At 40.1% G+C, this 25,803-nt stretch overlaps 1 protein-coding gene across 8 annotated transcripts in view; it reads left to right on the forward strand.

Moving 5' to 3' along the window:
- CASK (calcium/calmodulin dependent serine protein kinase) overlaps positions 1 to 25,803 on the forward strand; it is a 353,809-nt gene that overhangs the window by 303,446 nt on the left and 24,560 nt on the right. For 2 of the 8 annotated variants that reach the window (XM_047715149.1, XM_047715151.1), the window contains exons 12-20: positions 201 to 278; positions 2,917 to 2,997; positions 8,086 to 8,274; positions 12,373 to 12,451; positions 18,252 to 18,337; positions 19,411 to 19,479; positions 22,208 to 22,276; positions 23,661 to 23,696; positions 25,228 to 25,424. In XM_047715149.1, coding sequence (XP_047571105.1) covers positions 201 to 278; positions 2,917 to 2,997; positions 8,086 to 8,274; positions 12,373 to 12,451; positions 18,252 to 18,337; positions 19,411 to 19,479; positions 22,208 to 22,276; positions 23,661 to 23,696; positions 25,228 to 25,424 — 884 coding nt within the window. The remainder of the gene's footprint in view (positions 1 to 200; positions 279 to 2,916; positions 2,998 to 8,085; positions 8,275 to 12,372; positions 12,452 to 18,251; positions 18,338 to 19,410; positions 19,480 to 22,207; positions 22,277 to 23,660; positions 23,697 to 25,227; positions 25,425 to 25,803) is intronic. The other 6 variants (XM_047715152.1, XM_047715157.1, XM_047715153.1 and 3 more) reach the window with 3 other exon arrangements.

The raw sequence follows: 25,803 nt of genomic DNA on the forward strand, positions 1-25,803 counted from the left end.
TTTCTAAAACAATACACGTAAGACTCCTCTTGCAACAAGTTACGCTAAATGAGTGAGAGATTATTAATGGAAGGAAACCCTGAAATCATCAGCAAGCGTTTGTCAGAGGAAGATTTTGTTTAGTGAAATAGTAAGTAGGCAGCTCTGAACTTTTAGCAAAGAATTAGGAGTGTTGATTGGATTTTCTTCTTTGCTTTTAGCTGTATGACAAAATTAACACAAAATCTTCACCACAAATCAGGAATCCTCCGAGTGATGCAGTACAGAGAGCCAAAGAGGTAAGTGATATATTTTATAAATGTATCTGGGAGTCGTATTTGCTACCTTTATTGAAAACATTTCCGCTGCACAGTAAAGAGGTGGTTTCCTTGGAGTCACAATGGACCATACAGTCAGATTTAGTATTTCTAAGTTTATCACTGAACATTTTACATACAGGAAAGAAAGAAAAGCCTCAGGGACAACAATGCCTCGATTTCTAGTTCTGGTTCTGCTCTGTAAACTTGAACATGTTAATTTATCAATTGTACTTCTCTTTTTTTTTTTAGTAAGTTATTTTACTGCGCATGGTTGGAAATAGGCTCTGAAAATTTGAGTTGCTTCTTTAAGACAGTAGTGTTTGGAAGTTTATTAAATATCTATAACAAGTATACTGAGTTCAGAGAGAAGTCACTTTTATAAATTATCAGCTAGTGTACATGGCTGTACCTGTTACCAACTTTTTTTTAAATGTTTTAAATGTTTAAATGTTTTTTAAAGTAAAGATTACTTTAATACCTAATGTGGGGCTCAAACTCACAAGCCCGAGATCAAGAATCACAGGCTGTGCTGACTGAGCCAGCCGGGCACCCCGATTTTTTTATTATAGAAATATGATATTGCAAAAAGTTTGGATAAGTAAAAATCCATCCATAACCCCAGCACCCTAACACAGTAATTTTCATTTCTGTGTATACACTTCCTGTCACTACCATTTGCATATAAATTTTATTTTTTTGCATATACATTTCATGTAGCTGCAATCAAAATACATCTTTTCTTACCTGACTTTATATAATCATTTTTCTAATGTTTATACTTGGTCTTCATAAATATAAATTCTAATGAAGGGTAAGTCTTTGTTATTACTAAATTATAATGAATTAGCAAGTCCTCCATCATTAGACGGGTACTTTTTTTCTTTCACTTTTTGATGTTATAAAAGTCCGTATGCAAATTAACATTTCCCTTTGAAAGCAGTTTTTATACAGTGAGACTACTAAGTGAAAAGAGTATGAAGAACAGAATTCCTTCCCTACCAGATTTTAAACACCCATGCCTGCACTAGAGAGCCTCGCATATACACTGAGAACCAAGACCAGCCATGCTGCTGGACCTGCCCATGCGGTCAAGGGCACCAGCCAGCAGCCGTTCTCTCTGACTTAGGGGACCACACCTTGCTGTTTAAAAGTACAGACCTCGAGGGCACCTGGGTGGCTCAGTGGGTTAAGCCGCTGCCTTCCGCTCAGGTCATGATCTCAGGGTCCTGGGATCGAGCCCCGCATCGGGCTCTCTGCTCAGCAGGGAGCCTGCTTCCTCCTCTCTCTGCCTGCCTCTCTGCCTGCTTGTGATCTCTCTCTGTCAAATAAATAAATAAAATCTTTAAAAAAAATAAATAAAAGTACAGACCTTGAGAGTAGCAGGGACCAGAGAGAACACATGGTTTCATCCTTTCATTTCACTGGTAGAGACACTCAAAGCATAAAATATACTGAGGCGACTTTGCTTATTATCTTCCTTACACAATATGAATTAACCGCATAACCAGCACTTGTTAAGGGTTCTTTTAGATAAGAAAGAAACCCTGTAGTGTTTGTTTGGTCTTTTTCCTTCTTCCCTGAGGAGGTGATTGAGTAGCACTTAGGTATGCCTGCAAGATCTAAGCCTTAGAGGTCCTCTAAATGACCTCTTAATGCTCCTTCTTGCCCCAGTATTAAGATTCTCCAAGATGATGCGAGAGATTACTCTGGGTGGATGACTTGTGTGCCCCTGACATCCAGCCCTCCTGAAGCCATCTTTGATTGGCTCAACTTTAGGAGTGCAATATGTATAACTACTCTGTGAGTCCAACCATCTACGGTTAGAAGAACCGCAGTAGTGTGTTTACCCTGAGGTTGGGGGAGGGGGTGGCGGGGCAGGACAACAGAGGCTTTTCCCTGGTCTCCTGTCACATACTCAAATTTTAAATGGAGAAACTCCATCCTGATGGTAACGGATAACTTTTAGAGTGGAAGGAGAAGTTTTCAGTGGTTTTGGGTTTGGGGTTTTAACTGTTCCCTTGGATTCCCTGGCAGTGAACACTAGGAAGTGTTGGCAGAGGCGTGGTTTCCGCTATGTGAGGAGATGTGTGCGGAGAACACAGACTCTGCCAGGCTGCAGGAAAATTACTGAAGTGTTTCTTTTCTTTAAATGGTTCTTTATGTGAGCCTGTGTCATTTTAATCTTTCTCAAAGGAATCGACTGTTTTGTTAATGTAAAAAAAGCTGCTCTTAACTTTTATTACAGATTCATTTTGATAGTGAGTTTGGAAAAAGATTTGTAGAGATATTTGCCCATTAAGTTAGTTAAGTGACTTAACCCCTGTAGTAAATATGTATTGCGGACTTGTCATTTTGTTTTGTATTTTTCGATAACCTTTCGGGTTATAGTTGGGTAACTGAGTCAGAGAAATTATAGCAATTTGTTTTATTTTTTTATTACCATCAATAGTGTTCTTTTATATTGATAACCTTTAATAAAGTGATGAGTTTTTAACAAAGTAATTGTTTCGCCTGCTGTAAAAAAAAAATCTATTCATAATTTCTAATTTAAAAGAATTCCCTATTTTCTAAAGCTGGCGTCCTGTTTATACTGTTCTACATCTTGCTTATTTTTTAGGTATTGGAAGAAATTTCATGTTACCCTGAGAATAATGATGCAAAGGAACTAAAACGTATTTTAACACAACCTCATTTCATGGTAAGTACCGATTAAACTTCTCTAGAACTAAAACCTCACTTTCAAAAGAAGTTTTAATAATCCTCCTAAAATGTGGCTGTCTTCATCAGATATGGCATTACTCATATAATAGCAGACTGTTAAGAGTACAGTACCAGGTAATACCAAATACATCAAGATCCTTTTTGTTTACTTTGTGTCATAGTTGTAAAGATGCTATCCCTAGGGTCATCACACAAGGGATTTGCCTCCCGCTAGGATAGTTCTTAAGTCACCAGAACTGTGTATGGTATTTAAACCACAGAGAACTCAAACTAGAGATGGGTTTCACTTGAAAAGATCCCAGGTGAGATCTTTTTCACCTCTGATCCCAGGTTGTTTAGTGGAGGAATTCCATCACTTGATGATGCAGAACTCTTACACTCTCTGCACTCATTTCTACTGTATGGAAACCTGGGACAGCACCTGTAGTTAGCCAGTTACAATGCTAAATGGTTAAACAGAACTCAAAACAGATGAGATGCCTTTCTGTGAAAGAAGGTCCAGAAGTGTCTACTGAGCTGCAGTTCAAAAGCATGATTACAAGTGGAAATTTATGTTAAATATAACATTTTTTATTATGTTCAGTTAGCCTCTGTATAGTACCTCATTAGTTTTTGAATATACCATTTTTAAAACATTAGCCACAGGGGGTGCCTGGGTGGCTCAGTTGATTAAGCATCCGACTCTTGATTTCGGCTCAGGTCATGATGTCAGGGTCACAAGATAGAACCCTGTGTCAGGCTCCATGCTCAATAGCGAGTCTGCTTGAGATTCTCTCTCTTCAATAAATAAAATCTTTTTTTACAGATTTTATTTATTTATCTGACAGAGATCACAAGTAGGCAGAGAGGCAGGCAGAGAGAGAGGAGGGGAAGCAGACTCCCCACTGAGCAGAGAGCCCGATGCAGGGCTCGATCCCAGGATCCTGGGATCATGACCTGAGCCGAAGGCAGAGGCTTTAACCCACTGAGACACCCAGGTGCCCCAGTAAATAAAATCTTAAAAAAAAAAAAAAAGAGCTAGGCAAGGTTGGCAGAGGCCAGACCAAGTCAGGTCTTCCAGGCTGTGACAAGGAGTCTGGATTTTCTCCTGATCGCAGTCAGGCAACACTGAGTGACTGTGAACAGGAAAATATGATCAGATCTGTGCTTGAAAGATCCCTGGGGCTGGTGTGCAGAGAATGGTTTCTGGTGGGGATGAGAATTAAAAGAGGCTGTGGTGAGAGGTGGTAGAGGCTTGCGAAAGGCTGGAGCTGGTGGGAAATGGGCAAGCTGCGATGCAACATGGAGATGGTTGGACACAACAGGACTTGCTGATGGCTGGGATGTGAGGGAGTGTGGCTAAGCCCATTTTACAGTTCAGAGAGGAAACTGCCCTGGAAAGGTAATGAGGCTAGCTAGACGTCACTCACCTAGTAAGTGGTCTTGCTGAGGTTCAAAACCCAGATCTTATGGGCTCCAAAGCCTGTGCTCCTAAAAGTTGGTTGACCTGTCATGAGGGTCCATTTTCCTATAAACTTGAGCTCACTGGTCATTCCCAAATAAGCATATGTTTAAATAACATCCCATGTGGAAAATATACTTCTGAGCTATATATACTATGTTAAATAAACTTTTAAGTGCTGGAGCATTTATCTTATAAGCATTTTAAAGTCATGGTTTCAAAATCTTGGTATTTTTAAAGAAATATTAATAGCTTAAAGGGAAATATTGTAATGCTTATGTTTTTATTATACTGAGGTTTGGGAGTTATTCTTAGCATAGTTATCATTTCACACTTACTGCCTCAATTATCTGGCTTTTTCTTTGCTTTCTGATCATTAAAACATGAAGGTTTAATATTGAATTACCTGACACTTAAAATATAGATACTTGTGAATATTAAAGTAATTAAAGAATAAAAAGGAATAGGTTTGAATTATTTTTTAAAGTCTGTATTCTAGGGGCATGTGGGTGGTTCACTTGTTAAGTGTCTGCCTTTGGCTCAGGTCATGATCCCAGGGTCCTGGGATGGAGCCCCACATCAGGTTCCTTCTCAGCAGGGAGCCTTCTTCTTCCTCTCCCACTCCCCCTGCTTGTGTTCCCTCTCTCGGTGTCTCTCTGTCAAATAAATAAATTAAATCTTTTTCTAAAAGTCTGTATTCTATCTTTAGAGGTCATGATAAAAAAAATATCACACTAATCCCTTTTCCAATTATTCCTTTTGAAAGACTTTTTTTACAAAAGAATAAATAGATCCTTTGCTTATTGCAGTTGTAAAATATAAAACATTATAAAGACAAACATTAACAGAAGTGAAAGTTAATAAACTTAATGCTTTTTTCCTTTAGGAAATAAGATCTAGGGGCGCCTGGCTGGCTTAGTCAGTAGAGCATGTAGTTCTTGATCTTGGGGTCATGAGTTCAATCCCCACACTGGGGATAGAGCCTACTTAATTAAAAAAATAAAAATGAAAGAAAGTATCTGGAACAGAAGAATTTAAAAGCAAATCTGTATCCTACTTTCTCAAAAAAGATAAGATGGTTAAAATCACCTTAGATTATGATGATATTCTTATTATTTAGTGGCCCACTGTACGATTGATAATTAAGAAGCCAGAGGAGCCACTTTTCAACCATAAAATTCATATTTTTCCTGCTTATTTTAAAGCAATCAGATATTTTTTCACTGTAGTCTCAAGTTAATTGATTTGTCCATGTCCTTGCTAGAGTACAAAAAGTGAAAGTATTTCTTTCCTATTACACGATTCTTATGTAATTAAAACTAATAGCTATTTCAGCATATTACCAATTGCTCGATTATACCTCATAACATATTTGGAGAAAAATATCGAGACTTAGATTTTTCCAATCTTTTATTCTGCATATTCTTTTTCCTTTTTTTAGATTTTATCTGCTTATTTTGGAGAGAGAGCATGCACATGCACGTGCTAGCAGGGGGAGGGACAGGGGAAGAGGGGGAAAATGAATCCTCAAGCAGATTCCCTGCCCAGCTGAGCAGGGAGCCGTTAAGGAGCTCCAGCTCGTGACCCGGAGATCGTGCCCTGAGCTGAAATCAAGAGTCGGACACTTAACTGACTGAGCCACCCAGGCACCACTTGTATATTCTTTTTTACTGGCTTCCTTGAACAATCTATAAGTAGCCCCTTTTTTTCGGTTTGCATATACATTCGAACTTTAGGGGTAAGTTTTATTTTTGACAGCAGGCTTGACAGTGGCAAATCGTGCTTAGCATCAAGTATGACCTTATTCAGTGACCTAATTTGAGTATTTTTTCTGTTGAAGTTCTATGTGGGTGGGTATTATTTTGTGATTGTTGGGACTTAATCCTTCCTTAGAAATAATAAACTAAATACAAGTGTTTGCTTATGTAACTTAAAAGGGTGAGTAGAAATCATTTGCAAAAAAGCAGCATAAACACTTTCTCCAACCCATCTGACGCGTTCTCCTGATGAAAGTTTGGTTCTTTGCTTGCCAGGCTCTACAGCCTCCAGTCATACAAAGCCTGTCTTTGAAAGTTCCCCAATTATGGAAGCTACATCTATAGTTGGTATGACGAACCTAATATTAGCCGAGGAAGTTTTTGAGTTTATCTCTTATTGATTTTTGCTTTCTGCCCTAAATGTTAGTCTCTTAAGTGGCTACAATTAACCCAGGAAAAGAAGGATTTACTCCCAGAGCCCAACCACCATACTTGGGCCTGGGGTGCCAGTGCAGGGTGCAGCCAGGGCAGGGATCCAGAAGCCAAGGTCCCCAGGGCTTTCATGGAGCCCTGCACTCAAGTGGCGCACTGTTCTGTGCCCAGTCACCCAGACGCCAGGTCAGACCAGCCCTCTGCGGTCTTGAAAGTAGCTGCCATTTCCCTGAGAAACCCAAACGCATTATCTCCAAGCACATGCTCTACTGAGAGGACAGACCAACACCACCTTCTGTACGATTTTGCTGCATTGTTACCTTTTAGTTTTGCCTCGTATGCATGCCTTTCAGATTAGAATAGCCAAGTCATGACTTTAATAAGCTTTTTAATTAAATAACTTAATTTGAGATGCAAAGGGTTATACTTTTAAAGCAATTTTAATTGCATTTCATGATCTCCGGATATTTCATCACCATGCGGATCACAGATTAAAATAGAACGGAGTTTGTAGTTAGCACACGAGAAAGTAGAATCTGTGCAGAGCTCCAAACGCGCTGATATTCAGCCGTAAAATTCTCTTTGAAGGAGAAATGTTCAAATATTCGTGGCTATTAAAAACTTTTTTCTGGGGGCGCCTGGGTGGCTCAGTGGGTTAAAGCCTCTGCCTTCGGCTCAGGTCATGGCCCCGGGGTCCTGGAATCGAGCCCCACATCAGACTCTCTGCTCAGCGGGGAGCCCGCTTCCTCCTCTCTCTCTGCCTGCCTCTCTGCCTACTTGTGATCTCTGTCTGTCAAATGAATAAATTAAAAAAAAAAACTTAAAAAAAAAATATATATATATATAAAAACTTTTTTCTGATGACACAGAAAGGACAGTAAGCAGAAGAATATCCTTTTTTAGGGAAACCAGGGGTCTTGGTTATCCAGTTTCACCAAGAAAGCATATGCGGGTATCAATACAAAGAAATCACTTTTTCTTTGTTTGTAGGCTTCGCAAAAAATATTGATGATAATAACTGTCAACTTATTTTTCATTTGGGCAAGGGCTCCAAAAAAGAAAAATAACAAAAACATTACATACATTTAGACTTTGAGCTCCATATTGCATGTGATATTTTGGAAAATTACATTTTTTTTTCGGACACACCGGTGTGTCTCTTCATTCCTTTTACTAAGTCATAGGTTATAAATTATCTTCATCCTTTGGTTAATACTGTCCAGAAAGATATTTGCTCAAAACTCCAATTATTGCATTGTTTCTTTTTAAATGAGTTCCCATTGTAAGCCCTAGCCCAAATTTGCCACCTCTGTTTACAGATGATTCCTTCTACTTAGTTCTTTGAAATTACATTATGTCTGCCTTTATTTGAAATAACACATTTCTCCTGGCATAGTGCTATTATTAATATTTCACTTTCTTCATAAACTACCAGGCCTTACTTCAGACTCACGATGTAGTGGCTCATGAAGTTTACAGTGATGAAGCATTGAGGGTCACTCCTCCCCCCACCTCACCCTATTTAAATGGTGATTCTCCAGAAAGCGCCAACGGAGATATGGATATGGAGAATGTGACCAGAGTTCGCCTGGTCCAGTTCCAAAAGAACACAGATGAGCCCATGGTAAGTTTTCTAGACTCTAAAGTCCCAGCCGGAAGTAGGGCTCCCAACTTCAGCCTGTGCTGCTAGGAGGTGGGGAGGGCATGAACAGTGTGAAAAACGGTCTGTCTCCAGCTCTTCCACCACCACCTCCGAGCCCACACCCAGAGCTGTTCCACCTGACAGCATGCCTGAGGTTCCCCGCCCCCCACCTCTCCTTTCACAAATGCTCTGCAGCTCACCCAAAAAAGGACCTACCTGCTACAGCACTCCAGGAAAAACCTCTGGGGCACAATTTGAAATACTGATATCAACAAAGTGAATGTCTAATGACATTGTGAAAAACATCTTCTTATAAGATCTTTGGCCTTCTGCAAAATGAGAGGAAGACTAATCTGGAAGGCCTTCTAAGAACTGAGCAATGTGGCTAAAATAACATTCCTTCCATTCACATCTACCTCTTTGATACGAATTCATTTCCTCGGGGTGTAGGAACAGCGTTGGAATAGAACTGATACTGAACCCTCCTCGTTGTCACAGAATCCTTGTACATGGGGAAAGGAAGATCGAGGAAAGACTCCTTGGAGTGAAGCGAGCAAAGTGGGGCGTGGGGCAGTAGGACAGAGTGGAGACCGTCCAGGACACCCAATCGGCATGTGCAGAAGCCCGCGGGTCAGAAGGGCTCTTCTGGGTGGAAAGAGGGCACCACAGCTGCAGTATAGAAAACGAGCTGGCAGGAACAGACACACAGAGTGTCGAAAGAATGTTAAGGCATGTTAAGGACTCTGTTCTTTATCTCAAAGACAGTGGAGAGCTATTGAAGAGTTTCAAGCAGGGAGAGATCAGAGTTGCATTTTAGAAAGACCGCCCTCCAGAGAACGGATTAGACGGGGAGGAGGGAGGCTGTGGGGAGAACCCGTGAGGAAGTTATTGGCTTGGGACCAAGGAGAGCAGTTGGAACTGGGAGGTAGAGGCGCGGATACCAAATGGAAAGAGGTGAACAGACTTAACAAAAAAGTAAAATCAATAGACCTAGATAACAGACAGCCAGTGGGGACAGAGGGAGAAGCAGTTACCAAGGATGTCCCTTAAGCTTTAGGTGTTCACAGCCAAATGGCCGGTGATGCTACCCACTGAGATAAAGACCATTGGAAAAGTTCCATGTTTGGGGGACGAATCCTATCTTCAGGGGGGGAAAAAAGCCTTGAGACTTATGCACTCCTATCTTTCCCTCAGAGCATAGAAAAGGGATATTGCAATATAGAAAAACAAATTCCCTACTTAAGAAAAATGCCCGGTTGCTTTCCAGATTAAAGGGAGAGCTACAGAGCAGTGATTCTCTGACTGTGATTTTCAGAGAGCCCTCAGCTCTAGATGTTTCTGGCTGTAACTCTCATTAACTGATCTCTGTGCAGCACTTAAAGCAGGCAGGGGGCATGTGAATCACTTTACCCCTTTTCAGTGTCCTCCAAACAACCCTTTGGCTTAAGCGCACAGGCAATAGCAGCCTTTGGGTGCCTTGGGCAGATCACTTCAAGTCTGCTCGTACTTTGCTTAGCAATTATTGCCAGAAGCATACTTGACTAAATGACCCCCCAGATCCCACCCTGCTCTGAAAGTCTAATACCCATTTATTCATATTACGTATTCATTCACTCATTTAGCAAATGTTTGTTAAGTGCCCACTATGCGCAAATCACTATGTTGGATGCCAGTAATGTAGTGGCAAGACAGACACAGCCCCTTCCCAGAGCTCACTTTCCCCAGGGCTGCCAACATCAAATAAATATGCAGTTTAGCACAGTTTGCTAAACAGGAAGAGTTAATGATAGAGCTGTAGAGGAGAAAAGACTGTGTCCAAGAGGCAGGAAGAAGTGGTGACATTCAGCCAAGCAAACCAGACAGGAAAGCTGGAGGGGATGGCAAGAAGGAGGCCCAGAAGTGTCCAGTGATTATCATATTCTAAAGTAGCCCAATGACATTTGTATGATCTTTCCTGTGGAGGCTCACTACCTAAACCCACAGGCTGAGTAAAAGTGTATTCCTCAGTTACTTCAGAACGCATAAAATGACCAAGTCTCCCCTAGAAGTTTCCTTAAAGAAGCCCTTCTCTGTTCTGTCTTTGATCCTACCGAAAGTGTGTATTCTCCTTTTGACTGGTTGCCGTAAAAAATGGAAATTATTTGGTATAAAATAGATATTTTCAATAATGGAATACAGTTCTCTGTTACATTTAATAAGCTTCATTTTCTTGGTTAGTTGTCTTATTAAAAGCATTATATTGCTGTTCGGGATATATCTATATGATCTCTTTTGCTTTTTGGACCTTCTTTAATGTGTCCAGCTATGTTAGATCCACCCTGTAAGGATGATACACTCCCATCACACCCTGTTTTCCCATTGGCAACTTCACCTTGAAATTACTCTCAGTCGATTGAGACTCCCTCAGTTGCAAGTGATAAAGACCAAAGTTGAACTAGCTTGGACGATAGGGGAAAGGCTTATGTAAACAAGGAAAGGCCTGGAGTCTATCCCAAGCTGGGGGTAGGTTCATGGCATCCAGCCCAACCTGGCCCAGTCCCTTCCCTGGAGTTTGGGAACTTGGGAACAGAGAGAATGTGAGTCAGTTCCTCTCTGCAAAGAAATGTTTGGGGCAGACAAAATAATAAATGTTAACTGTAGTTGGTTTGAGGTGAACATCCCCCTAGTCACGAGAGACCCTGCCTGTCTCATCACTATTGTCTGTTCACTAATGAACAGTCTCATTCATTATGTGCCTAGCTGAGTGCCTGCCCACATAACAGGATCATAATAACGTTGGTTAAATGGATACATTAATTTATTAATTTCAAGGATTGAAGCCCCATCATACTATCATTTCCCTTATGAAATTAGATTTGAGTTACACATGAATTTATAGCATTTCTCCAGGAACACCTCTCTTGGTAACCATACATGCTGATTGAATACACAAGTTGGAAATGAAACTTGAACATTACAGTTGAACATTGGAACTAGAAACATTTTGATATACCAGTTTTTCACATTGCTTGCCCACCACTTCTAAGAACTGAAAAATAGGGACCAAGCAAAGTTATAGTTTCTGGAATTGTGCAGATTCCAAGTCTAAATTATAAAGGCTCAGATATTTTCATGAACCTTTCCAACAGAGTGTTGTTCTCCAAAGAAGAAAAGACCGTCCCCCTACCCTTAATCATCTCAAATTCAAGACCAGTTTTCACCAAGGGAACCTGTTAAAAATATAGGTTTCTGGGCTCCATTCCAGACTTCCTGAATCTAAATCCAAGGAGTGAGTTTAAGAGACAGTATTATTTAAAAGGTCCCCATGTGATTTTTAGGATCAGCCAGGTCTAGTCCAAAAAATATGCTTATGAAAGTTTATCTTATAATAGAGAATAATGGGAAAACAAAAAGTAATCTCTGTAGACTAGTAGTCTGGCATTAAATATGTGGAGCTTCTACTTCTGGCCAAGATGGAGTAACAAGGACCAGATTTACCCTCTCACCCAAAATAACCAAAAAAAATTTTTAAACAAACGAAATTACATAAAAGAACAGTTTTCAAGACATTGGACATCAGGCAACAGAGGAAAATGATCCCTAAGAGACAGGAAGCAAACAGGGTGAGCCCTATGATCACCTGACCTTATTGACTTGAAAGAGTTTCCAGGCCACAACACAGGAAGGTAGAACTGAGGCAGAGCAGGCAGTTCTGAATTGAGGACACAGAGCTGAGAATCCAAGGTGACCTAGGCACCTAAAGTGCACAGGACAGAGGACCAAAGAAAAGAGAGCTTCACAGGAAGAGAACCCCCAGAGATCTGTAGAGGGTCCCCCTGACGTATTCGTTTGAGTTATGATCAGTGCATTTATGAGAGGAAACTACCCAGAGCACAGTATGGAATGTATGTATCATTATTATAGCAATCAAAATACCAAAAATAACATTTTTGTCCTGGCATGGAGTAACAGACGGGTTTCCTCCTTCCTTCATTTTCCATATTTTCTTGAATGTTTTCCTTATTTTAGTAAATAAAATTATCTACAATTATCACAAACATAAAAAAGAATAGTAATTCTATTTTACTTACCTTTTTACAGGGAATCACTTTAAAAATGAATGAGCTCAATCATTGTATTGTCGCAAGAATTATGCACGGGGGCATGATTCACAGGCAAGGTAAGTTTCATATGTGATTCTTTCCCTCCTTACCTTTTTTTTTCCTATAGCCTAGTGGAGAAAGTATTGTTTATGATCCATATAAACAATCTGTTTACTCTGTGGTCCACATAATGATCTATTTAAGTTATCTATCTTTGGTTTTAATCACTGTTGGTCTCATTTGTTTATATTCTTCTGTACATGCTCCAGCCTGTGGATAAGGGGGGGGAGGGTATATTACAGTTCTGTTACCGAACATCTCTGAATTACTGTTTGGATCCTGACTTTAAAAAGACCATGGAATGGGCGCCCGGGTAGCTCAGTGGGTTAAGCCGCTGCCTTCAGCTCAGGTCATGATCTCAGGTTCCTGGGATCGAGTCCCGCATCGGGCTCTCTGCTCAGCAGGGAGCCTGCTTCCCTTCCTCTCTCTCTGCCTGCCTCTCTGCCTACTTGTGATCTCTCTCTCTCTCAAATAAATAAATAAAATCTTAAAAAAAAAAAAAAAAAGACCATGGAGGATAAAGTAAATATCCTACCCGGCCCCTGGATATCTGGAAGACATCTATTCTGGGACATAGGTACATACATAATGTTCATTCATTTATGGATATAGATATGTAATGACAGTTGAAGAATTTCTCATTCATGCAGGAATGAGATGTACTCTCTCTAAATTAGGAAATTAGGGGCGCCTGGGTGCTCAGTGGGTTAAGCCTCTGCCTTTGGCTCAGGTCATGGTCTCAGGGTCCTGGGATTGAGCCCCGCCCGCATTGGGCTCTCTGCTCAGCAGGGAGCCTGCTTCCCCCTCTCTCTGCCTGCCTCACTGCCTACTTGTGATCTCTGTCAAATAAATAAATAAAAATCTTTTTTTAAATAAATAAATAAATAATAAATTAGGAAATTAGAGTTTGATAAATAATATAAAAATTAAATTATAAAATAAGAGATAGCAAATCTAGATTAAGTTTTTAATACCTGCCACAGTAATTGCAGTCCTTCTGAGAAAGGAACCCACTAAGGCCTGAGGTAAAGAAAGAATGAGTTTTTGAGAAAGGGGAACTTTCATTAACTCTTGGGTGGGCAAGATCTGCACATGCAGGCCTAGCCTCGTCCTTGGAAGGGCTGAGTTATAGGTACTAGCATTGACAGGCTGATCCAAAAATTAGGCTTCCTTTCTTTGAGATGAGGGGTTTTTTGTTGTTGTGTTTTTTGTTTTTGTTTTTGTTTTTGTCCTTAGCACCTCTTTACTTTTTCCTTAACCTCAGAGAGCAGGAAGTAACCCTGGAAGCATTTTCATGTCTTCCTGACCACTGATGTCCAGCATTGCTGCTGCCTACAGGGGAATCTTTAGAGGCTGCGGGAGTAGACTGCACTCATGCGGGAGAATTGGTTTTAGACTCCAGGATGAATTTTCTGTTTCTTATTTTTAATAAGTTGCTATAAATTCAGTAAAGCAGGGGTACCTGGGTGGCTCAGTGGGTTAAAGCCTCTGCCTTCGGCTCAGGTCATGATCCCAGGGCCCTGGGATCGAGCCCCACATCGGGCTCTCTGCTTAGCAGGGAGCCTGCTTCCTCCCCTTTCTCTCTGCCTGCCTCTCTGCGTACTTGTGATCTGTCTGTCAAATAAATAAATAATATCTTTTTAAAAAATTCATTAAAGCCACAACATCATTGTTTCCATAGTCTTTTTCTTATATTACCATGTGACTAGGGTCTGCCATCTCTGATTGAAGTGGTGTCGTGGACATCCTCCTCCTAGTCTCATTTTTGAAAAGTAGCTTTCTCATGATTCCCTGTGAAGAGTACCATTTACTGTAGAATTTTAGTTAGATGCCTTCTCTTAGGGCTGAAGATGTTCTCTTCTATCCTTAGTTGCTGAGCCTTTTAATTATGATTGAGTCGTGAATCTTATCAGATGCTCTTCATCTGCTGAGATGATCATTTGGAGGTTTTTTTCCTTTTATCTATTAACATAGTGAGTGACTTTGAAAGATTTCCTAACGATAAACCCCTTCTGCATGTCTCAGATAAACCTAGCTTATTCGCTGTGTGTTATTTTTTTTTTTTTTGTATGTACTGCTGGATTCTGTGTGCTGATGTTTTATTTAGAGTTTTGGTATTTGTAATTATGAGTGAGACTGGCTGGTAGTTAATTTTCCTTTCTTGTCTTGCTCTGGGTTTTTTAGTTTCAAAGTTACATTGCCTCATAAAATGATGTGGAGAGCCATCTCCCTTCATGAGTTGTCTGAAAGACTTTGTAGAATATTGGAATGACTTGTACCTTTAAAGTATGGTAGAACTTGCCTATAAAACTATCAAGGCCTGATGTTTTGGTTTTCATTTTGGTTTTTTTAGAAAAGACTTTTTTTAAAGGAAGCTCTACACCCAATGTGGGGCTTGAACTCATGACCCTAAGATCAAAAGTTGTATGCTCTACCAACTGAGCCAGCCAGGCACCCCAGGAAAGACTTTCTTTTTTTAAAAACTGCTTCAATTTCTTTAACATTCATAAGGTTACTCAGGCTTTCTATATCTTGAGTAAATTGGAAAATTACATTTTTAATGTACTCTGATGATCACTATCTTTTAATGGGCAAGGTTAGTCCATTAATATTTATTGTGATGAGTCTGTCATCTTTTTTATTTATACTTATCCCATTTTTTAATGGATTTTCTTGTTCATTTTTTGTTCCATTTTTTCCCCCTGGGAGTTTAGAATTTCAGCACTCTACTTAGATCTTTTAGGTGGTTACCTTGAAATTTTATCATGTGTAATTAACATTATGTTTACTAGAGGGAAGTAGTATCTTAACCCCACTCCCAAAGACATTGGAACACTAAATCTGATCACACTTTCGACTTACATATTATTTTGCCCAGCATTTTGTTCTGTCCTGTTTTAAATTCACAAATTTGCAATTACTATCATGACTATTTTTGTTTGGATTTACATAAATGGTTGTGGTTTTATTTACTCCCCATTCCTTCTATCTTATGTTATTTCTAGTATAGTTAACATACAAGTGTTTGGTATATTAGTTTCAGATATAAACTTAGCATTCCTTCTCAAATTACAGACCATCCTTTGGGGAGCATTTTCCTTCTCCTAAAGTACATCCTTAGAAGTTCCTTTAGTTCTAGTCTCCTGTTGATAAACTCCCTCAGGTGGTATTTATCTGTAAATATTTTATTTCATCCTCAATCTTGAAGATTACTTTTGCTGAGAGCACAGTCTTAGGTTGATGGTTACCGTTTTGTTGTATTTTGGCATCCACTGTTTGACATTGGAAAGTCTGATGTCACTACAATTGTCCTTGAATTGTAAGTGATCTCTCCTTTCTCTCTGGGTTTTCTAAGAACTTTGTCTTTGGGGGGGGGGATCTTTGTCTTTAGATGTTCTGTAGTTTCACTACCTTCCAACATGGTTTTCTCTTTATTTATCCTCTTTAGGATGCATTATTCTTCCTGGATCTGCATAATCATGTTTTCATCAGTTCAGTAAAGTTTACAACCATTATCTCTTCAAATATTGCCTCCTCTCCATTCTCCGTATTCTCTCCTTTTGAACTCCACTAGACATGTGTTAGACATTCCCTCCATATCTCTTAATTTTTTTCCTGTTTTCTTTATTTCTTGTCTCTTGTTTTCCCTGTCTCATTTCCCTGTCCTGCATTCTAGGTAATGTACTTGGTTATATCTTCCAGTTCACTGACATTCTCTTCAGCCATATCTAAATTCCTGTTAAACTCCTCCATTCACTGGTTTCTATGACCAGTTATAGTTTTCTTTTCTAGAAGTACTAGTCATTTGTTCTTAGTTTTATTTTCAAATCTATCTGTTCACATCTGATAATCTCGTGTTGTGTGCTCATCCTTGCAATTAGGTCCTTTATTTTTTTTCTAATATTTAACATGTGGCTATTTTATATTCTGTATCTGATCATTCTAGTAGCTATCCTCCTTGACAATCTAAATCTGTTTTTTCTCTTTCTGATGACTTTGCCTTATTGTATGTTTGGTGACCTTTGTGAGCTCATTGTTTGTTCTAACTAATGGAAGTCCTGTGGGCCTAGACTGGGTACACTTTGTTTGTTCCCTCTTCTACTAACTACCATGGAGTGCCACCAGTCTGGATCTTGCCTCCCTCCAGATTCCTGGGCTCAGTTTCTGTCACTTGCCGTTGGCCCAAGGCTCAGAATCTGGCTAGCAGGCACTGCTGCTGTGGCATCCACCCTTTCCACTGTTTCATTCCACCCTTCGTTCGCCACCACTCTGGATCCAGCTCACAGGTCCTTATGTGCAGCCAATGGTGGGGGATGGAAGTAGGCAGTGCTCTTAGGAATTTGTACTCCTTAGCGGCAACCCCATCGGGACCCCTCTCACTCTTGAGAGCTTTTTCTGTATCTTCACTTAATAAACTGCTTTATTTACCCCCCCCCCAAAAGAGGAATTTGTATTCCTTTTGTGAGACTAGTAATACTTCAATAGGTGTGCCCTAGATGGGATACAGGTATAAGAAAGTCTTCTAGTGACTAACCAGCCACACTAGGAAGCAAAAGTCCACAGATTTTTATTTTATTATGTTAATTTTCAAACATGAGTAAAGAGAATAGTGCAGTGAGTTCAAGTAGAGAAAAGTGGAAAGAAGAGTGCAGTGATCACCTGCGTACCCATAACCCACTAGAATCACTGTTACTTCACAACCACACCAATGTCATCTGTACTTCCCCTACTGTCCACCCCCCAGGGAATATTTGGAAACAAATCTCAGGGGTCTTAACTTTCTTTATGTGCATTTAGTGTGAACCTCTAAAAGATGCTGTGAGCTTTTCATAATGATGCCAGGTCAGTATGTAAACATGTGCACAATTTATAAATAAGGAAGTAAAATTTCACATAACTCCCTATTTAGGCATTGGTTCTTGGGCTCTCTTTCCAATTGAAGTATGACAGGACCCTGAAATGCCTACCAAATTATTATAAAATGATTGTGTTTTGTCTAATGTAAGTTGAGTGTTATACAGGAATTATCACAATTCTCTGCATCATATTTGGTAGATAATGATGATGATGAAAATGGTAGGAGGGATGCCTGGGTGGCTCAGTTGGTTAAGCGGCTGCCTTTGGCTCAGGTCATGATCCCAGGGTCCTGGGATCAAGTCCCACATCTGGCTCCTTACTCAGTGGGGAGCCTGCTTCTCCCTCTGCCTCTGCCTGCCTCTCTGCCTACTTGTGATATCTATCTCTCTCTCTCTCCCTCCCTCTCTGACAAATAAATAAATAAAATCTTTAAAAAAAAAAAAACAAGAAAAGAAAATGGTAGGAAATGATAACAGACACTTCAGTGATACTTTACCATGTGCCACGAACACTCCTGATCCTTCTACATATATTAAACTAACTTAATCCTCAAGGCAATCATATGAAATAGATACTGTTTTCATCTCCATTTTGTAAATATTGAAAACTGAGATATGGAATATTTTGGTATCCTACCCAAGATCTTAAAGCTGGTATGGGATGTAGCTGAGATTTGCCCCAGACAGGCTAGATCTAGAAACTGTCATTTTAAACCACGATACATAGTGCCTCTCTCAGAGAAATAAGCAGATTTCCACAGCCATCTTTCAGAAGTGTGTCTTCCGTAAGTAGATCTATCTGTTTTGGTGAGTTTACCAAATGAGCCAAATCTGTACCTGTTTCTGAAACATTGACCTTCAATAGTTAGCTTAATTTTTAATTACTTATATTGCTATCTTTGGACATTATTATCAATGTTACATACATCATTTCATGTTTGCAACCGTGTCATTTCTTTAGGTACACTTCATGTCGGTGATGAAATTCGAGAAATTAACGGCATCAGTGTGGCTAACCAAACAGTGGAACAGCTGCAGAAAATGCTCGTGAGTACATGAAAGTTTCTTTGTCTTTTTTCCAAGACTGACTTTCAGTTTGTTAGCTTGCTTTATAATGCATGAATAAGTGGTATTCTCTTGTAATCAGAGTATTTTTCTGGTCCCACTGTTTGTTGGACTTGACTTTCTACAACATTCATAAGAACTGACAACTGGGAAAATGTTTACATGCAACAGAGCTTGGAAACCTCTTGCCCATCGAGCAGTGTGGGCTTCGACGGTCTCCTTGCCTCCTCAATCTCGTTTCTTACTGAGCAGATGTGTAAAGATAACCTTTCCAATTGTGCGTATATGTGAACTCGTTTCTCCCCACCCTCCATTATGCTGACATCAGCAATGTCAGAAGCCTCGTTCTGTTCAGCTGAGTCATAGCCTGCTGTATTGGATTCCTCTGCAGCACAGAGGGAAGGAAAGACATAGTAGACCTGGCTATTTTTGACCAGACATAGCCAAAATCTGTGTTCACAATTGGCCTTTTATTAAAAAAGCAGAATGACGGTCCCTGGCCTATGTTCACTGTCATACTGAACAGAGGCAGATGTCTTGGACCTCTGGTCCTGAACCATCTTCCTGCCACAGTGTAGTGGCCTCGCACATTATGAATCTCTCTTAAGTGTAAAATAAGGACACAAACTCACTATAGCAAAAACCGTGAGGCCAACATTATAAAAGAAAAAGCAAATTCAATGGAGTACACCATCATCGTGTAGCAGACCAAATACCGTCTTTGTGTAATTACTTATTCTGGCGTCTGGCTCAGTTCATACTTACTTTTGAAAAGCACTTAGAAGTTTCTGTGTGTCTATAAAAAGGGAACTGCTGGGGGTCTGTTCCACTGCTGCTGCCCGAACAAGGCAGTCAGCCTTGACTTCGCAGGGTTTCTCCCGAGAATAAAGTCTATTCCTGTGAGCAGCCCCTACCTTCTAACTCCATTTCGTTTAAAAGGCCCCTGCGTGCTCGGCTGGCTTGCATTAATTCCCCCCCCATTTCAAGTGGTTTCTCACATGTCTTTGTGTGCAACATTTGTGTGTTAAGCAAGCTCTCCTTTCTTCCCCCTCCAGCGGGAAATGCGGGGGAGTATCACCTTCAAGATAGTGCCAAGTTACCGCACTCAGTCATCGTCCTGTGAGGTAATGGCTCCAGCGCGACCCCCCGCCCCCTCCCACTGCCCCCGCCACCCCTGTCTCCTCTGGGTTCTTAACTAACTGTCTGCTGATGGCTGAATGTTTTGGCTTTCTGGGAAATTGTTCTGCCTGTGCTGTTGATCACTGCACACCAATTTTACAACAAAGATAACGGAACAGAGTAGGTTCCATTCACCTACTCGGCCCTGCTTCCATGGGAAACTCCTCAGCACTTTAACTGTCTGCAGGCTGGAAGGGCAGCCAGATCTCGAGGAGCTCCAAGTAATGACAGAAGGCTTAATAACAAATGGAGTCTCTGAGGAAAAAAAGAAAGATAATTGCAATAATATTTCCAGGAAGTACATTCACTTCCCTTATTAAGAAATCACACAGATAGTTCTTCTTTCCAAGAATTTGAGAAGTGATCTATTTCTGTTAAGACCAAGGTGTTAAAAAAAAAAAAACTGTGACAAGTCCCTGGACAGATGTTAAGTCCATGAGGAGTTGATAACTGACCTTCTGAGAGGAGTAGAGGCTTTTGCGACCTTCTGTGAAATCGTTTCAATTTGGAACACTTTGTGATTCATAAGCAAGTAAGTTTTCTAGGATAATACAACCCCAAGGTTCCTTTCTCACGGTAGGTGTATCGTATAGAAATTGTAGCTCTCCGACCTATATTATCCAGTTTCATGTCGGTCATGAAATGAGATTCCAAAATCTATTCTTTTTGTATTTGGAAACACAGGCTGGCATGAAGGGTCTGTCACCCTTCAGTCATTGCACATTCAGCTCGAGCATAATTATTTGAAGCTGATCCTTTTCGTTGCATCTCCCGAGTCTGTGTACTTCGGTGGGAAGAACATATTTCCTACAGATGCTTTTCAAGACTGACAAGTGACTTATTGGAACTCATCTAGAAAATTGAATTCATACCCAGGAGAAGTTGAGGGAGAAATTGCAGTGCCTCTTCCAGGCCCTAGTAAGGCTGTCGATCTCAAAGCAAACTCAGAGGCTTTGCTTTCCGAACCTATCAAAGATATGTCTAAGAATTTGTAGTTTGGTCAAGGATATTTTTTAGTGCACCGTGACAGTTGGGGTTTCTGTTCTGTCAGGTTTTGAGCTCCTCTTGGTGGCTTTTTATGGAACTTCAGTGAATACTATATTTCAAAAGAAAACAGAGAGCTACTTCTGCTCCAGGAATCATAGTTTTGTAATTTGTAACCTAGAACACAGACCTTCCAGGGAAGAGAGAATGTCACACACACCTCTCATGTAAAGCATTCCAATATTCTAACATCGTAGGTGGTCCTCATACCATTTGTCAGCATTGAAGACATTCAATGAATACGATTGATTTGTGTTTTCTTAGCTAACCAGGGGATACTGTTAGTTATTAAGATATAATTTTCTCTTGTGTTTTTTAAGTGGTGGAACTAGTTTTAGGGTGGGACCAGTATTACACATACAAATTCTACACTTGAGTCAGAAGAGCCCCCCCTTACCTTCTTTACTTCTGAATAGTAGGAAAAATGATACTCTCCTCCTAGCCCTACCCCCACCCTGTTTGACATTCTGGTGCCCTGGCAGAATTCAAGCCTGTGGTTGGACTCTTCCCAGCTAGGGCAATACTTCCTAAAGAAGGGTTCTCTGGCCACCCGCATCAGTATTCCCCGGGCAAAAGAGGGGAGACCCTGCCCTCACTCTGGCCCAGCTGACTTGCTTCTCTGGGGGTGGCACCTAGAAACCGATCTGCTCATGAGCATTTGAGAATGCTCATCTAAGGGAGCCCGTTACTCAAAAAGCTAACAAGCTCCAGAAGTTTTCTGCATACCTTCTAGAAAAAACAAATGTCTTTTGAGCAGACATGTATATCTCAAAGGTTTCAGAGAACTCCACTAAACCAGAAATGCTACAGTGCATATTTTCTTCCTCTCTTTATGCTTGTCATTAAAGCTGATTTGGGCAATAAGGGAATGGAGCCCAGAGAGGACTGTGACTGAGGACGACAGATCTAGGGAGAGCGGCTGTGCCTCCTCAGACTTTTGCCAGAAGTGTAATATTTTTAGAGGCTCGAGGTTATTGTTTTAATCATTCTCCTAAAATGATCTAAAGAATAAAGGTTTCTTCTCTTGTGGATGTCTATCTTTTACCCTCATTAGTAATATTTGTCCTGGAAAGACTCCAAGGTGATTACAACATGAGAAGTTTTTTTTTGGTGGGGGGGGGAGTTAGATTTGTTTCACTTCAAATGAGTCATTCAGTAATTTTTGACACTGAGGTACCTAAAAACTATTAAGTACTTTTCAACCTAATTTTGAATAAAAAATTTGGCAGTTGGGATCTTCAGCACAATAAGTGTACAGTAATATTTGTCATTTTACAGTCCTTGTAAAAGGATTTTAATTGGATTTTATTGGATTTTAATATCAATTCCCTTTTCCGGGTCTCACTTAAAGTCAGCCAAGGTTATAGAGTATTGGAGACAGGAGAGAAATTATTAATGAATGACACAGTCATCGCATACAATAAGTGAATCTTCCAACTGCAAAAACTTTTTCATACTTCTGTGAAATCATGCACGTAAGTCAGTATAGCACCTTTACAGCTAAAAAAAAAAGAAAAAAGAAAAAACCTCAGAGGAAACGGCTGTCAGATTGTGGTTGTAACTGTTAATGTGAATATCTCTGTTTCTGTGCCAGTGTTCTGTGTTAATGAACCTTGTGTCTTATTTCAGAGAGATTCCCCCTCCACTTCCAGGCAGTCCCCAGCTAATGGTCATAGCAGCACTAACAATTCTGTTTCGGTAAGAACTCTAGCTCCACACAGCAAAGTGTGACAATTCTGTTGGTGCCACCTGCCATGAGTGTTATAGTTCCATGTGTTCAGTGGAAAATATTGTCTTCTGCCGATATACAAGGCTACTACAGCTACAATGCAGTTTACTCCTGGAAAATCTTTTCAACATTTTCTTCTCGTGAAAAATCCCTTTAATTAGTTAAATTGGAAGAACTGGAGTTCAAGATCGCTTTGGTCATGCTCAAAATATTTGTGTCACCCCACTGGCGCCTCTCTGACTTTGCTCAGACTTCCTTACCCAAAGGATATCCTAAATGGCAATTTATTGAAATTTCTAAATTTTTTTTAATTGGAGAAAGATGAAGAAACTTAAGGATTTTACAGAGTAGGCATCTGGGTATTCTCGGGCTTTGTAGTTGTCTATTCTGAGTGATATCAGCAACCTGTTTTAGTTTCCGCTATCTACGTTACGAATTGGTGTGCCCTCTGTTATTGTGGTCCGTGCACATATTTTTGTGAATTATAAGCCTTGCCTGGATATGAAAAGCAAAAGGAACTGGCTTCCAACTGCACTTAAGCCACGCTGTTATCACATCTTTAACACAAAGTACTTGATAGTTTGACTTGAACTTGGAATTTTACTTTTTTTTTTTTTCAGAACTATTCATTTTGGAATATGGAAAGAATTTTTTCATTTACTTAAATGGAAGCACTTAAGGTGCAAGCATTTGACCTTTCAGGGTAACAAAATCTTAAGTTGCTGATACTGCTGTAGAACTGTAGCACGAGTTTTACTAAACGCAGCAGTATCGCTCGTTTGCTGTCCACGTGCCCTTTAAAAACACATCAACTGTCTTCAGTCGATAAAATTGTCAATAATTTAGAGATCATCTCGAACAGAATGATATCAGTAAGAGAAATTATAGGAGAAAATTCCTAATGACCTTTGTTTTTAACTTCCGAATAGGCTACCAATGGAATTCGTTCTAATAGTTTTAACATGTAATACATGGAATTCCTCAAAACCAAATGATTGCAGTGACTAAGTTGAAAAGGGCAACAGCTCTTTTACGTTTCAGGTTTTCTTTTTGTTTCTAATAGGACTGTTTCACTCACAGTGGCTTTTGTGTTGAAGATGCTGAGTTGTTTCTTAAGAACACATTTTCTCTCTTGCTTAAACTTACCTGCTTTCCTCAGCTTGCTGCTAAGTGGCCTGGGTTTGATTTTTTTTCGATAACTCAACATTTCTGAGAAATGGAATAATGTTTGTGATCTCTTTACAACTGAAATCTAGCTCATTTTTTAACCATATTGTAACAGAACACACAAATTACCTTGTACTCTTGAAAAGTAAATGAAAATTTTTCTCCTGGGTTGGCTTTATTCTACAGGACTTGCCATCAACTACCCAACCAAAAGGACGACAGGTGAATAGATATCCTCTATAGAAACTTCTCTAAACTGAGCTGCGAATAGCCAATCCTTTATTAACCCTTTCCATCCCATAATGTCTGCATTTTGGACCATAACATTTAAGCATTGAGAGCTTGTACCATTTCATTTTAACACATTACACATGACTAATTTTCTATAAGGATTTTTTCCCTCACATCTTTGTAGCTGTGATGGTTATTGTAATTTCAACCTGATAACCTTGTGTTAAGGGTTTAAGAATTCAGCCTTTCGGGGTGGGGGGGTTGGTCTTACAGGCCTGCCTCTGGAGTTGGGGAAAAAATTATTAAGGGTCACAAAACTCCTAGAATTCTAAGACTGGCTAAAGCATATGTGCTGACGACCATGTTTAAGCAGTAATTTTCTGAAATTTTAAGGCTTTTTCTTAATTTGTATTTGCTTGTGGGTATCTAAAAGCCATTTACGATGAAAGCTCAGAACATCCTGGCTTTGCATCCCAGTATGCCTCTGTTGGGTCACCTGGGGAAAGTGACGCGCTGCCTATCGCCAGCAGGCAGCTTCTGGTGTGCCACCCACTTTAAGAGTATGTATTTCAGGTGCAGAGGCAGAGACCTAGTAATTTTACAGGCTGCATTTCTGACAAGGAAACTTGAACAGAATAATTACACAATAGTTCCAAAGCCTTCAGGTTGGTTTTACAGTGACCGAAACCTTAATACTCAAGTTTAATTTTAAGAGATAGAATTTGTATGGGGAATTTTCTTGGAATTTGGCATCCAAGTTCAAGTGTGTGTAAATTGGCACCTGACAGAACTCCCCCATAGTTTGTTCTTAAGACCACATAAGTGATGCAACATTAGATATCCATCACCTTATTGAAAGCATTTAGAAATACAGTGATTCATACAGTGCTGCCGTATGATAATCCCTTGTCGTTTTTCTTCTCTAAGAAGAGGAAAATACAGATACAAAGCCAAAATCCTTCTTCAAAGCTCAATAACACAATTAATTTTTAAATGCTTTAAAAGCAGTTTACATTTCAGTTTATCAGCGGTGTGTAGCCACACCGCCGGCTGTTCTGTAGGCAGTTTACAGCAAGATACCAACACACAGTGCTTGCTGCTTTTGTGTCACGTGCTGCTTTGAGGTTAAAACCTGCCCTGAATGTCTGTGTATATCTGGTGTAAAGGCTGCCACGTGATCGTGACAGATAACATGCCCATAACATCAGCTAAATACATGCAGATTTAAAAATGGAAAGCATACCTCTCTATAATTAGAGACCTAGTCTGTTACAGTAAAAGCAGAAGCTAAGTCTTTATCTTTACTAAACAATTAAGAACAGCAGAGTCTTGAACCTGTACACACCAGAGGCCGCCCATCCGTTTGTAGTGGTAGCAGTTCGGTGTCCTATCTCCATGCCTCATTTGGCTTCACCATCTAGTGTCTTGTTCGTATTGTAAGTGTTAGTGTGTGGCTATTATGTTAGAACTATTTTCTTTCACATCGCCGTGGCAGCCCTTCTCACAAACTCCTGTTTTATAGATCTATGTAAGAGCACAATTTGAATACGATCCAGCAAAGGATGACCTCATCCCCTGCAAAGAAGCTGGCATTCGATTCAGAGTTGGTGACATTATCCAGATTATTAGTAAGGACGATCACAACTGGTGGCAGGGTAAACTGGAAAACTCCAAAAATGGAACCGCAGGTCTCATTCCTTCTCCTGAACTTCAGGAATGGTATGTTTTTGTTGTTCTGTTTTGTTTTACAATAAAAACAACGCCCCGACCATCCGTTTGTCAACCTGCTACTGTTTTATGGTGTAAAACCTGCTTGTTCCGCTAGCCAAACAAAGTTCAGATTAGTCATCCAAGAGCTCTAAATCCTCAGCATCTAGCAAATTCCTGCTTGGAGTCAGGTCTTGGTTTTACATAAAAGGAGAGGAAAGTCTAGAGGGAAGGAGGCTGAGTGGCTAGCCTCGGGTCGCAGGTCGCAGTCCCCTCCTGGTCCCTTAGCAGAGCCCCCCCCCATTCCCACATGCTGCGTCTGTCCTTTTAGAACTGCAATTTGTTTTGTTTTAAAGATTTTATTTGAGACAGAGTGAGAGAGAGAGAGCAA

This window comes from Lutra lutra, chromosome X (assembly GCF_902655055.1).
Source record: "Lutra lutra chromosome X, mLutLut1.2, whole genome shotgun sequence".
In the NCBI taxonomy this organism is placed as follows: domain Eukaryota; kingdom Metazoa; phylum Chordata; class Mammalia; order Carnivora; family Mustelidae; genus Lutra; species Lutra lutra.